The following is a 13569-nucleotide window of genomic DNA, read 5'->3' on the forward strand; positions in this document are numbered from 1 at the left end:
AAGGCTTCGGTGCTAACTTGACAGTTTGGGCTGAATGAGTTAGGTATTGTACCTAGTTATAGGTAGCTGTCGTTTAGTACCTAGGCCTACACCCACTAGCTAGAGCTGGTGTAGTGAATGCTACGCCAAGTGGTATGGATCCATTCATGGCATGCAGTTCACATGTACTACTTGGAAGATATACTTCGTAATACATGCCTTGTTTACTACCTATGTATGTACTAACTAACTAGTTATGTTTACCACTTCAATTCGCATTGTACAATACTGACAAGAACATACATACCTAGGGTAGGTAGAATTACTATATATAACTTAATACATACGAAAGGGTATCCATTATGTAGGTATTGACAGGTATGTATGAAACGGCGGTTGTATCTTGGAGGCTGATGCTCTGTTCCACTACGCGAACTACACGACTACACGAACACGAATGAACAGCATAGGTACCTAGGTAATAAACGTACTATGCAAAAGCGGCAGTTTTGTGCGCTCCGATCTCGCATAGATAATACGATGAAAAAGTTGCCAGGAGCAAAATGATTTCCCTGTTTTAATCTTATCAGATCCGATGATTAGATTTTTTCTTCAATCTCCCCCCCCCCCCCTTTTTTTTTACCATACGCCATTAATAGATCCACTTCATGGCCTGGCCCTGCCAACGGGGTTGATGGATAGGCCGGACATACCCTCTTACTACTATGTATGTATGTCTACCTACACTACCTACATAGCCTACCATACATCAGTATACACCTGGACATACATACCTGGTATGCCGTCATTACAAGGATGAAATTTTCAAGGCGACTATGGCACTATGTTGCCTAGGTTAGCTCATTCTACTTGACCAGCTCTTCAGCTGGGAATTTGAGCTATTTTACGTAAGTTAATACCGATAATACGCGTCTCCATCGACAGTCTCTCGAGCATTGGACATGAGCGAAGTAATAGCATGCAATATTCCTAGGCTCAATCACCAAATGTCCCACTTTCAAGACTTCCAGTAAACACAGCTCGGCTCATCGGTGTTTAACGTGTTCTTAAGGTAATGTTGGTATCCAAGCCTTGGCCCAAGGCCATCAACGTGGTTTCCCGACTCTGCGGAGCCGCCCTCAAACTTGACCTTTAACAGAGGTTGCATCCATGTGGGGATCGATCTCTTCACATGTGGCCTAGCTAGGCACTTTACGTACTATTCCGTGGGACATCCACTAAGCATGGGTATCTGTAAATTCTAGAAAATAGATGCCGAGTCCTACGTTCACATACATACCTAGGTAAGCGCCTACTTGCTATGTAATAGTTGAAGATCTCAAAAGAAAGAAAGGATTTGTTGCTCTTGAATAGACAAGTCATACCTCCCCCTTTTCCCTAATATCTAATATTCAACCTCCCAAAATGGCTACACAGTCGTCGGCCGTCTTCTCCACATCAAATCCTCAATTTCAGAGGGAGAGGTTATCCTATTTAGAAGGCCCAACAGATCCCCCGCTAGTAGACCTGACGCTGGGCGAGCTGCTAGACCTACAATGCCAACAACACGGCAATCAGGAGTGCATAGTCACGCCGTGGACGGGTGCGCGGTGGACGTACAATGAACTCAACTACCAGAGCTCCCAATTGGCCAAGGGGCTGCTGTCACTGGGGATCGGTGTGGGTGACCGAGTTGGTATCATGGCGGGCAACTGTGAACAGTACGCTTCGGTTTTCTTTGCGGTCTCGCGAATTGGTGGTATAGTGGTCATACTGAACAACACCTACACGCCACCAGAAGCAGTACATGCACTGAAGTTCACTGGTGAGCTACCTACCATCCCAAGCCGTGTAGAAAATACGTAAAATACCTACGTAGCACCTACTAACCCGACTCGCTGCCAGACTGCAAGGTATTCTTCACCACCAAGAAGATCGGTCGGATGGAGAACACCAACCTGCTCGCCGAGCTCGCCAAGGGCGGGCAAAATCCCGCGGTCGTCATACTACGAGGCGACTCGAGCTCCTACCCGACGTACGCGGACCTCCTCAAGCAAGGGCGCAGCATCGACAACAACCAGCTGCACCGGCTCGGCAAGCGCGTGCTCGCGCACAACGTGTGCAACCTGCAGTTCACGAGCGGGACGACGGGGATGCCGAAGGCGGCGATGCTGACGCACCACAGCGTGCTCAACAACGCGCGCTTCATCGGCGACCGCATGCGCCTCACCCCGGACGACATCCTCTGCTGCCCGCCCCCCATGTTCCACTGCTTCGGCCTCGTGCTGGGGATGATGGCCGTCATCACGCACGGCGCCAAGATCGTCTACCCCGAAGAGACCTTCGACGCGCCCGCCATCCTGCGCGCCATCTCCGACGAGCGCTGCACCGCCGTCCACGGCGTCCCCGCCATGTTCGACACCCTCTTCAGCCTCGCGCCGCCGCCCGGCTTCAGCTGCGAGAACCTGCGCACGGGCATTATCGCCGGGGCCCCGGTGCCGAGGTACCTGATGGAGCTGCTGGTGCAGCGCTTCGGGATGACCGAGTTCACGAGCAGCTACGGGCTGACGGAGGCGAGCCCGACGTGCTTCAACGCCTTCACCGACGACGAGATGGAGGCGCGCCTCACGACCGTGGGCACCCTGATGCCGCACGCGCGCGCCAAGATCGTCGACCACGAGGGCAACATCGTCCCCATCGGCAGCAAGGGCGAGCTGTGCATCGCCGGGTACCAGCTGCAGGCGGGGTACTGGAACAACTCGGAGAAGACCGCCGAGGTGATGGTGCGCGACCCCGTCGATGGCGTGGTGTGGCTGCACACCGGCGACGAGGCCGTGTTCGACGAGAGGGGCTACTGCTCCATCACGGGGCGCTTCAAGGATATCATAATCAGGGGGGGCGAGAACATCTACCCGCTCGAGATCGAGGAGAGGCTGCGCGAGAACAAGAAGATTGCGACGGCGATTGTCACGGGGTTGAAAGATGCGCATTACGGGGAGGTGGTGGGGGCGTTTTTGGAGTTGGCGCCCGCGGAGGGGGGGAGGTTGAGCGATCAGCAGGTCCGCGAGTGGGTGCAGCAGAAGCTGGGGCGGCACAAGGCGCCGACGCATATCTTTTGGCTGGGTGAGGATGGAGTCCCGGCGACGGTGCCGCTGACGGGGAGTGGCAAGGTTAAGAAGTATGAGATGGCGCGCTTTGGGGAGGAGATCTTGAGGAAGAGGAGGTTGGAGAAGCTGTGATTGATTGAGGGATGCATGGATTGATGGGTTGATGAGTTTGATGAGTTTGATGTGTTTTACTTCGCGTGAGGGGGGGGGGGTTAGATACCTAGTAGTGTTGGAAAAGGGGTGAAGCGATGTTTTGATGTTTCTGTTGTCTTGAGTGCCATAGCTGGTACCTCCTAAGTTGACTTGTTATAGAATCAATTGCTTAGATTTTCTACCTATTTTGTTGGTATTCTCCTATCGTTGCATTTTATGCTATGATGCATTGTGACATGAACGCCGTTGCCTACCTATGAATCAAAAATAGCCAAATCATATCCCGCAACAAATGGTTAGCAACAACAAATCGTTTGAGATCGTTCCCAACTTGACAATAATTTATCATATTGGCAATTATTTAATAGACCAGGTGTGCGACACGGAACTTCAACCCTCAGCATCCATCAGATGAACTCACTCCAATAGCAATTTCCGTATAAGAAAGCCATCATTCTGCAGCTTCTGGAAGACCTCCTCCGGATCGTACTTCTTCGCCGTCTCCCGCAACCTCTTCGCATTCTCCGCGCCATAGCCCCCCAACACGTTCTGTGCAGCCGAGGCGTCGTTCATAAACAGAAAGTCAAGCAGCTGCCCTTGCTCTCTGGCGAGCGCTTCGAACTCCGAGCCCAACTCGTTCACGGCCTGCGCGCCGACCGCGTCGTTCGCCTCGTCGGACCACTCGGCGCAGAAGGCCCACCCTGGAAGAGAGGCGTTCAGTTAAATAGAACCTACCTAGTAGGTACTAGTTACCCGTCAGAGTCATCGGAACGGCTGGCTACTCACAAGTCTGTGCCACCTCCTCAATCCCTATTGCATTCCCTCCCCGAGCCTTTCCTATCTTCGAAACAGAGCTCGAGATTGGCTGGAACGCGTAGAACAAGTTTCCAGCCTCGGGATACTTATTCAGTTTATCCAGCCAGAGCCTGTGCGCGGCGAGGTAGAGGTCGTAAGATACTTTGGTGCTCGCGGTGTAGCATTGGCGTCTAACTCCTCGTCAATTAGGGCGGTTCATTTTCAAATCAAGCGTACCTATGGCGAAGCTTCACCTAAGCTGGCTGGCAGGGCCAATAGTATCCACGAGCGACTTCTGGGTACCGTTCGTAGTCGGCGCGAGGGAAGTTTTCAAGCTGTTGGTGTCGAAGAAGGACCGGTACCCTTTCGGCGTCTCGGAGACCCAGTCGGCGTATAAGAGTCCCGCAAACGCCATTTCGCGGTAGAAGGCGAGGAACATGCCGTGCTTGGGGTCGGTTTCCATGGCTTCCTGTGCTTCGATGGCCGCGCGAAAGAGGTTTTCGTAGTCGGACGGGTCGTAGAGGTTCAAGGTGTATTGGGCTCTGAGCTCGTATGTTTTGATGTCGAATCGGGTCACGATGCCTAGTAGTGTCAATGATTAGGTAGAGCTTGACAGACGGTACCTAGTATGGTGAAAGCCCACCAAAGTTGGTCCCGCCGCCTTTGAGGGCACGGAAGAGGTCTGGATTGTCCTCCTGGTTGGCGTTCACTATCGTCGAATCTGCAAGAACCACCTTTGGCAGGGAGAGCTATAAGTATCCATAACCAAATTATTATCGCAGGTGATCCAGCCACATACTTCAAAATTCACAACGCGATCAACCGCCAAGCCATAGAGGTTTGAGAAAGCAGCAAGGCCTCCTATCCCGTTTAGTCAGCCTTTACCATCACCAAGCCGAATAGAGAACTCGTCCAAACAAACCTCCAAGCAAATACCCCCCCACACCCACATCCCTCTGGCGCCCCCCCGTAACCGTGACGCCATGCTCCTCAAGCACAGCGTACACCTGGCTCCACCTACACCCAGCCCCTACCTTCGCGACACCGCTCGCCTTGTCGAAGGACACCGCGTTCAGCTCGCGCGTGTCAATCACGACCCCCGCGTCGACGCCGGCAACGTTGCGGTTGCAGTTGTGGCCCGCGCCGCGGACGGCGAATTTGGACCTTGTCTCTCGCACGGTCTTCAGTACCAGAGAGACTTCGGCGGGCGTGCGGGGATGCACGAAGCACGCGGCTGGGTGCCAGCATGTTGGGGACCTGGGTGTGAGGAGGGCATTAGTAGGCAGGGACCGGTGGTTCACGAGTTCTTGCAACTTCGACTTTCGAGTGTTTCGACTCACCACGGAACTTCTTGCTCGGCTTTGTATCGGGGGTCATTGGGCGTAGTGACCTGGCCAGGGAGGGCCGCACTCAAAATGGCGCGCGCAGACGTTGCAGAGCTCGACATCGTTGCGTTCAGCAAGAAAGGTGATCAGGTTGGGTGTTGTGATGGGCACATGAGGGATGACAGGGTCTTTTTAGGCCAGCCAAAACGCCGTACAGAGTGTCCATGCAGTATAGGGGCACGCATACACAAAGTCCCTAACTACTAAAGGGGGTCAAAGGTGTGAAGCCCCACACTTGGCCCATATATGGATGTCTAACAAGAGGCGTGGATGTGATGTATAGTACTCCGTCATTGACAACACTGCATGAGATCTGATTCGTGGCGGATTGAGACTTGCAGCAACCCAGTTATAGTGCACAACCCCCACAAGTGTAATCGAGATGGTTGGTCGTAGTATACGATGATCTTTGAAGTATTTGAGGTTAGGGGACTTTCAGACCTCAGCTTATATACCTGGTAGATACTGGGTAAGGGCACCAAATCCTACGATATTTCTTTAGCTTTTGGGTTAGACCATTCTATCAGTACACCTCATTAAACCCAATTATATTCTCATCTCAGGCGTGTCGACTGCGAGGTAAGTATATATCTATTAAACAACGTTATAAAATCATGCCAGAACCTAATATTACAAGCCAAATCTACCCCTTTCCGATCCCGATTTTAAACAGATACCCCTGGCTATATACTGGCCATGTTACCACTAGCTCAGTTCACCACCTTCCCCCTATATCGAAACAGATGTTGCCTACCTATCACATTACCTAACCTAGATCTTCAATAGTATCTGAGTACTATGAATGATTGAGCCTCCTTCGGAACTCTGCATAGCTTCGTCAGCAACGACATCGACAAGGGTGTTGAAAGCAGCAACTATTGCCCTCCCTACACCAAGGGTAACTTTCGCTTCAAGATATCCGCACCTGCATCCATCAAGTAGGCGAGAAGAAGAAAATACAAAAAAAAAAAAAGAAAGAAAGAAAAAAAGAAAGAAACGAAAGAAGAAGGGGAAAACTCACGTTTCCTCAACGACCTAGCTTTCGCCCGCATCCTCATCTGCAACCCCCTCAGCCCTACATGGAAACGACTCGGTTCCGCCGGCACGATGTTAGAGGGCTCCGGCCAGAGACTAGGCGGGACCGGGTCATCCCTGATGAGATACTCGCCGGGGGAGGAGTCGCCGAGGCTCACGTTCATAAAGCCTCCGCTCAGACCAGTAGACACTTCGGGCTGGTTCTGGGTGCCGGACGGCCCGGGCACTGCGGGAGGCGGCTGCGACACGGTGGGCTGGTTCTGGGTGCCGGATGGGCCGGCCACTGCGGGAGGGGGCTGCGACGCGCCGGGTTGTCCGGGTTGCGGCGGGCCGTAGTACAAGCCGGGTTCTCCGGGCTGTGGGATGGGGTACGCGCCGTGTGCGGTGAACGTGGGCCAGGTGGCACGCGGAAGGGTGCGCGGGGGGGCTCCCTCGTAAATGCTATTCAGGGGTGTTAGCTACGTTAAATGAAAGGGGAGGCGAGAAGAAAGAAGATTTCCACAAGTCTTTTTTTGGACGTACTGCACACAGTTAGCGATACGGACCCCCAAGTTTTAAGGATCTACTTTAAGTTATCAACATACCAATTTTCGAACCCAGCCTCGAATCATGTCGTCAGTCTCGCCCTCGTACGCCCGGGCCGTGCCAACCTGCGCCTGACGCACTAGGTCGGCGATGTCGGGCCGGTCTTCGGGCCTGTGTTTCATGCACGACGTGATCGCGTTGCGCAAGTCCAGGTCGACATAATGACTCATGGGGTGGTCGAGGAATATGCCATAGTTGGGGGGTGCGTCGGGCTCAAGCATATTGAACCGAGATATCTGCGGTGGTACGGGAGGCATCCTTTTGGTTATGAGCACCCACATAGTCTGCCGTCCGTGTTAGCTAATATTCCTTTCTCCTTTTTTAAGGGGTTTCTTTTCTTCTCTTTTGCGTTGTTTGGGCAGGTTAGGTACGTACAAGTGCAATCCCCCATAAGTTTGTCCACACTCCGTAGTGCCCGGCGACCCTTGACTCCGATAGCTCGGGGCCCCTTTCGTCCCCGGGTGCGATATAGTCCCAGTCGCGTCCAAATTGTTCGGGGGCATAAAAGGCATATTTTCCCCAGTCACGCTTGTAGGCATAATATTCACTATATTTCAATAAGTAAGATAAGACGTGAGGATATAAGGGTAGCCATGTTAGGTCATGATCTGCTTACTTGGACTTGTTTGGTTTTATCTTGTGGGTGAGTCCAAAATCCGATAACTAGGTTATTTACCACTGTAAGCATATACGTTCAAAGATTCGATTTGGGTTGAGTTGAGTTGAGTTGACGAACCTTTAAACAGGGGATCAAGCTATGTTCACCATCTGCATGGTCCAGGTGCCCTATAAGAACTGGCGGTTTGTTGAGGTAAGCATTTATATCCGATTTACAACAAGACTGGAGGCATGAGAGTGGATATGTCTCGACTTACTATTTTTTGGATCAATATCGAAATGAACCAGCCGCTCACCTGCCCACCTGCGACTGGCAGGTGGAACAGCTTCAGAAAGATCGCCCACCAAGTTACGTCTTTCGGGGTGGAACTTTTTAGGGGGATATCTGTAATAATCCATTAATACCAGACCTGGAACGGACAAGAGTTCTTTTTTTTTCTCTTTTTCTTAGTAAAAAGGGAGGGGGTAAGAAGGAAGAAGAAAATAAGCTCTTACTCCATGGCAACACAAGCCTTAAGCACTGATATTTTTCAAGTTGGTTAGCAGCTGCGCTCTATTTATATAACCACCAAGAGTAAAAAGGGGCTATCCTTAACTTACGGCAAAGCCAGAAAGACCACAGGACACGATTTGGGATGGTTGTTTCGTTTTGATCGAGGAGCCTCCAGATGAGCGACGCCAAGTCTCCGTTTGACATGAAATCGGAAATGATGTAGTCCTTGTGGAAGGCGTCATCTGGGTCATATGCCGCTGGGGGTCTGTAAGGTACAGTGCTAATGTCACCCCACAATGCACTATTGTTTTCCCTTCTCTCTCGACGACTAGCACGTCGCTCCTGCATCAAGTCGTCGTGCAAATCTATCTTTTCTTGAAACCCGATGGGGTCATTTTCCATTCTCTCCCTCCTCGTGGGGCGTGGTGGCGGAGGCTCATCTGGAATACTAGCTGTGTCATCGTCCTCGTCGGGGTTGTTGTCCAAGTCTTCGTCACTCGAATCTACATCGTTTATCCCGTCATACGGTATTGGCCTTTCCTCTCTCATACTCAACTCTCTTGGGTCGATCCACTGCATGGTATGGGCCGATCGACGCAGTTTCTACGAAAACCCCCCACCTATTAGCATGTCTCTCCCACGGTACTTCAGTATAGGTGTCTTTTACTTACCCTCATGATTCTGATCTCATCTCGGAGGTGCTCGTCCTCCCAGCTTCTCAGACTGATCTTGAATATGAGCTCTCGGGGTGGGAAGAACATATTCAGGCGATGCTCTACCTTCATCACAATACCATTCCCCCCGTACCCTAACACCTTGATGACCTTGAATGTTGGAGGCTGCTCATCACGGAAAAACTCCCGCGTTTGATACCATCTGTGCCTTAACTTATCCGCGTTTTTCGGATCGCGTCGACCTGGGCGGTCCCAATTCATATCCCGCCGATGAGGACGGCCATATCTGTAGTGGCCCATTGGCAGTTGCCGCGACCATGGCACACGGACCACCTTGTCATAGTAATCTCGAACATTGTTGTTGCCTGCCAAAGGAAACGGGTGGTTCAGCCACACATCCCGCGGAGGCTTGATGCCATGAAGGTCGGTTTGATTTTCGAATGTCTCTCGATATGCAGAGAAGAGGTAATTGAGATGCCGATAGTATTCAACGAAGCCGGAGGGCTTAGTCGGTAACGGGATTCGTTCGAAATCTCGTAACTTTGCCACTTGGGCTGGTCCAAAAACTGGTGCATCAGGAACTGGTGGCACTTGGGATGGTCCAGCATTTGATGCATTGGGAAGTTGTGGCATTTGGGATGGTCCAGGAAGCGGTACTTGGGGAAATACTAGATTGGGAAGTTGTGGATTGGGAGGTAGTACATTGGGATATTTTAGCCCTTTGATTGGCACTGGTACGCCTGCGATCGGATCGTACACCATATTCAAAAAGCCTCCTCCTGGTGAGGTGTCCGCTGTTCCGTACTCGTGGGATGGTGTCCCAGGTCCGACAAATGTTTCGGGATTTGCTGGCTGATTTGCTGGCTGATTTGCTGGCTGATTTGCTGGCTGATTTGCTGGCTGATTTGCTGGCTGATTTGTTGGCTGTTTCATTTGTCCTGGTATGTAGGCCCCTGGGAGTAATTCTAGTCCCGGCGGTAATGGGGTTCCTGGCGGTAGTTGCTGGAATCCTGGAGGTATTTGGAGTCCTGGAGGTAGTGGGAATTGTGATGGCCCTGCTTGCGCTGGAGGGGGTTGTGATGGGCCCGCTTGTGCCGGAGGCGGTTGTGATGGGCCCGCTTGTGCCGGAGGGGGTTGTGATGGGCCCGGCTGTGCCGGATACTGGGACACTTTACCCTGGTGATTCATGTTTACTTAGCTATGAAGGACTATTCCGTATATTTTCTTGTCTACTTGGGAGATCAGTTACGAAACATGATATTCCTTATATTATTTCCTACATAAACCTACTTGATGCTACAATGCCATATGTGTTAGAGAACAAAACTTAAATGTGTACAATGGATAAAGGAATGTGATTAGTAGAGAATAATGGCCGGAAATAAATGCTTTCATTGATTGGCACAGCCGGAAACGGAAGAGGGTGAATAATGCAATCTCAAAGGAGTTGTTTAAATACAGTAATTGGGTACACCTTTTAACCTGTATCCAACACCTCCTTCGCTAGGCACCTAGGCAGTTTGGGTAGTTTAAGAGAAATCAACTCAAGTTCTTGAGAAACAGCTGGTATATTTACCTAGGTTAGGTGGGTAGAGACATATCATAAATCCATAAGTTCCAAGGCTAACAATAAAAACGAAACAAAGCATTCAGAACCGCGTGAATCTTGAATTAATTTGGTAGCTTATTTAGGTAGTAGGTATGTAGGGTGTAACTGTTGCTTATTGTTGACTTTCTTTCAAACTTGATAATAATATCTTATATCTTATAATTCTCTCGTTTCGTTGTGAGACCCCTATTACTATCCCTATAACTTCCCTGACTCCCTACCTACTTTTCCAAGCCAACCTCGTATACAAGTAGTAGGGTCCCTTGTTTCCTATTGTGACATCCTCGCATGTACGAGACAGGTACTTAATAGCCCGAAAACTCTCCCCCCGTCTTGCTACACATGAGGCACTGTTGCAGGGTGGGTTGCAACCAAACGGAAGGAGGATAGAAGAAAGCTTGGTTTATTCCAGGCTACGATGGCGGGGTGCCAATATATGGCAGGCCTAGTGGAGCCATGGCCTCTAAGGCAAATGGCTCCTCAGGCACCTGCAACAGGTACGAAGTAGGTACATCATATGCCAGTGATCATGCGTTAACTCTTTCCAACCGAACCTCTAGCCCGTTAGGGCGCAGCGCGAATCCGGGATTCTCAATTGTGAACGGCTTGTCGACGCTGAAGAAGCGGAACCGCTGAACTAACTCGACGAGGATGATTTTGATTTCCATCATGGCGTATATCTTGCCAATGCACATGCGCGGCCCATTGGAGAAGGCCTCGAAGGCAAAGGGCGAGGCTTGGTCGGGAGTCAAGCGATCCCATCGTGTCGGGTCCGCTTCCTCTGCGTTGTCGCCCCAGATGGCTGGATTAAGCATGGGCATGGCTGGTATGATGTCGAAGGTGGTCCCCTTGGGGACGAATACACCATCGATAACCATATCTTCACCTGCCTCGCGGTGATGAGAAGTTGCTAAGTACTGAGGTTAGTGGTGATTCTCAGTAACGCGGCTAAATGGCGTAAGACTCACAAGGGGCGTATAGACGAAGAACCTCCTTGATAAAATTGTTGAGGTAAGGAAGGTTATCTATATCCGAAAAGGGCATGTCTGGTTTTCTAATAGCGAGATCGGCTATCTCATCGCGGACTTGTTTCTGGATCTCTTGATTTGTAGCCATCGTATACAGACTCCATGTGAGCGTGTCGGCACTCGTTGCATGGCCGGCCGCCATAAATTGAAGCAACTAGATTACCGGTATAAATTAGTCACCATATCATGAACTAAAGCGAGTTGCCAACCCCGTAGATGGATTTACATACGTGTCCTAAGAAGTTTTCTTCTGCGATATTCTCGGCAGGCCCTCCGGGCATACTCTCTTCGATAATGTAACTTAACAAATCCCGCGAGTCCTTCTTGACACTTTCGTACTTGCCCGACAGTCTAGCCTGATCAATTTTATTGTGCCGCTCACGAATCAGTTCCAAGAGTACTTCTCTCAGCCAATTGGTGGCAAATGCGAATTCGCGGTTAGCCTCCAGGGGCAACCATCGGGTAGGAACAAAAGCATTGGCGAAGAACAGGATTTTCCCGATCAAGCTCTGAGAAAAGATGACCTCATACGCTTCATGGAATGTGTAGTCTTTCTTTGCCTTGTACCGCTTCCCCTTGTCCCTCTTCTGGTCTTTTGTGCTGATTGACTTCAAGTTGGTGAGTTCGACACCCAGTACGGTAATGCCAATAATGTCGAGAGTTGCTTTGGAGAAAACCTCTGTGCAGTCGATCACTGTAGAGTCTCCGGTTCCTATGGCGCTGTCAAGGACGTCGCCGAGCTCCTTTGTCTTGTATCGAAAGACGGGATCGAGCTTCCTGACATTAGGTGTCGAGAATGCGCCCGTCAACATCTTCCGGTGTTGGCGGTGCTCCTCGCCCTCCAGTGATAGAACACCCTTGCCAGTGATCTCTACCATCATGCGTCGCCATCTTACCGGCTTGTGGAAAGCGTAGCACCTGGTTTGTAATACGTCCTTGAAGGCGTTTAGACTGTTGCATACCTGGGAGATGTTAGCAGCATACGTGTGTTGGGAACCCCTATTAGTTATAGGGTTACTAGGGAAGGCGTCAGACAGACTGAGGGGCTTGCAGTGCGCCACTTACCAGCACTTCCGTGTTTGCGAATGTCAGATATCTAATAACGGGTGCTTCGGGGAATTCTTTCATCCAATTGAGATACAACTCTGGCGGTGACTTGCACTTGATGAAGTTGATGGCTTGGCCGAAAAAGAAGTGGTTATTCTACAAGTGGTTTATTGTTAGCCATTGCGCGATCATTGCCGCATGTGCCTAGACTGGAGCTTACGGTCGGGCCGGGAAGGTGTCGAAACGGGGAAACATAACGATGGTAAAGAAATACTCGGTAAAATTTGATGAGCCCGTATTGAAGCGAGAAAAGGATTAGTGCCGTCTTCGGCGTAGCGTAGCCAAGCTGGAAGACGCCGCCGAGAACGAGAAGGACCAACCACTCGATGGCGGCAATGCTGGCGCAAACGACGACATCCATAGTGGTTGGACGCAGAAAAGTATAATGTGACCAGGCAAGAGAGTAGCTCGTGCAGTACAAGTCTTGAGCGAGGCCTCTTGTACCAGTTTATGTGGCTTGTCGTATTGCAGATTTGCTACAAGGGAGAGCTTTAGACCCCCTATTCCAATTCAAAGCACGACCCTTCTTCATAAAACATGAATTCCTATAATTTGGTTAACGTTCGAAAAAGTTGCTGCCTCGTTATCACACAGTGAGAATGAAGCTCTCCAACTCTACACAGCCGTGCAGAATTACGAATTGGCATTTGAGATGATCTAATTGGATTACATCAGTCCCAGCACCACCTGGGCAGGGTTGCAGAGAGACCTTACCTACATAGGTAGTGTACTGAGACTTTCTATGCCAGTACCACCACCCCGGCTTCTGGGCAGGATGACTGGCCCTACAGGATGCTGCCTTGAGCCATAAACCGCAACGGAGTGAACCGTCCACCGTGCTACCCCAGACCCAGGAATATCGGCTGGTGCTTCCGTACGGTTGTAGAACGCAATGGGCAAAGGGTGGCATGTGGAAGTCTACATTAATATGTGAAGGTCGCACAATAAAAAGCAATTGCCTAGGTAATTTCGTGAAGTTCTACGATGCAGGTGTATAGTTC

General features: G+C 50.7%; 4 protein-coding genes across 4 annotated transcripts; 1 reads left to right on the forward strand and 3 right to left on the reverse strand.

The window, feature by feature from the left end:
- Positions 1–1404: 1404 nt before the first annotated feature.
- On the forward strand, positions 1405–3218 carry GGS25DRAFT_512866 (4-coumarate-CoA ligase; the record flags this gene model as incomplete). Its single annotated transcript, XM_049262832.1, has 2 exons — positions 1405–1804; positions 1885–3218. 2 exons carry the CDS (start codon positions 1405–1407, stop codon positions 3216–3218), a joined length of 1734 nt encoding a protein of 577 aa, XP_049119910.1.
- Positions 3219–3656: 438 nt separating this feature from the next.
- GGS25DRAFT_518039 (6-hydroxy-D-nicotine oxidase) lies at positions 3657–5481 on the reverse strand (the record flags this gene model as incomplete). The annotated part of the gene is made up of 7 exons (XM_049263472.1): positions 3657–3940; positions 4026–4225; positions 4289–4616; positions 4678–4768; positions 4834–4895; positions 4957–5291; positions 5375–5481. The coding sequence occupies 7 exons, from the start codon at positions 5479–5481 to the stop codon at positions 3657–3659; spliced, it is 1407 nt and encodes a 468-aa protein (XP_049119911.1).
- An 825-nt stretch (positions 5482–6306) lies between these two features.
- Positions 6307–10012, reverse strand: GGS25DRAFT_529075 (kinase-like domain-containing protein; the record flags this gene model as incomplete). Its single annotated transcript, XM_049265243.1, has 10 exons — positions 6307–6344; positions 6441–6885; positions 7039–7323; positions 7415–7586; positions 7656–7702; positions 7776–7834; positions 7915–8042; positions 8153–8177; positions 8258–8753; positions 8822–10012. The coding sequence occupies 10 exons, from the start codon at positions 10010–10012 to the stop codon at positions 6307–6309; spliced, it is 2886 nt and encodes a 961-aa protein (XP_049119912.1).
- A 608-nt stretch (positions 10013–10620) lies between these two features.
- Positions 10621–13099, reverse strand: GGS25DRAFT_116078 (cytochrome P450). Its single transcript, XM_049256076.1, has 5 exons — positions 12729–13099; positions 12527–12664; positions 11692–12423; positions 11402–11615; positions 10621–11343 (listed from the first exon to the last, which is right to left on the reverse strand). The coding sequence occupies exons 1-5, from the start codon at positions 12927–12929 to the stop codon at positions 10961–10963; spliced, it is 1668 nt and encodes a 555-aa protein (XP_049119913.1). The 5' UTR covers positions 12930–13099; the 3' UTR covers positions 10621–10960.
- Positions 13100–13569: the final 470 nt, after the last annotated feature.

Source organism: Hypoxylon fragiforme, assembly GCF_022984875.1.
Source record: "Hypoxylon fragiforme strain CBS 206.31 chromosome Unknown GGS25scaffold_2, whole genome shotgun sequence".
NCBI classification, from domain to species: Eukaryota; Fungi; Ascomycota; class Sordariomycetes; order Xylariales; family Hypoxylaceae; genus Hypoxylon; species Hypoxylon fragiforme.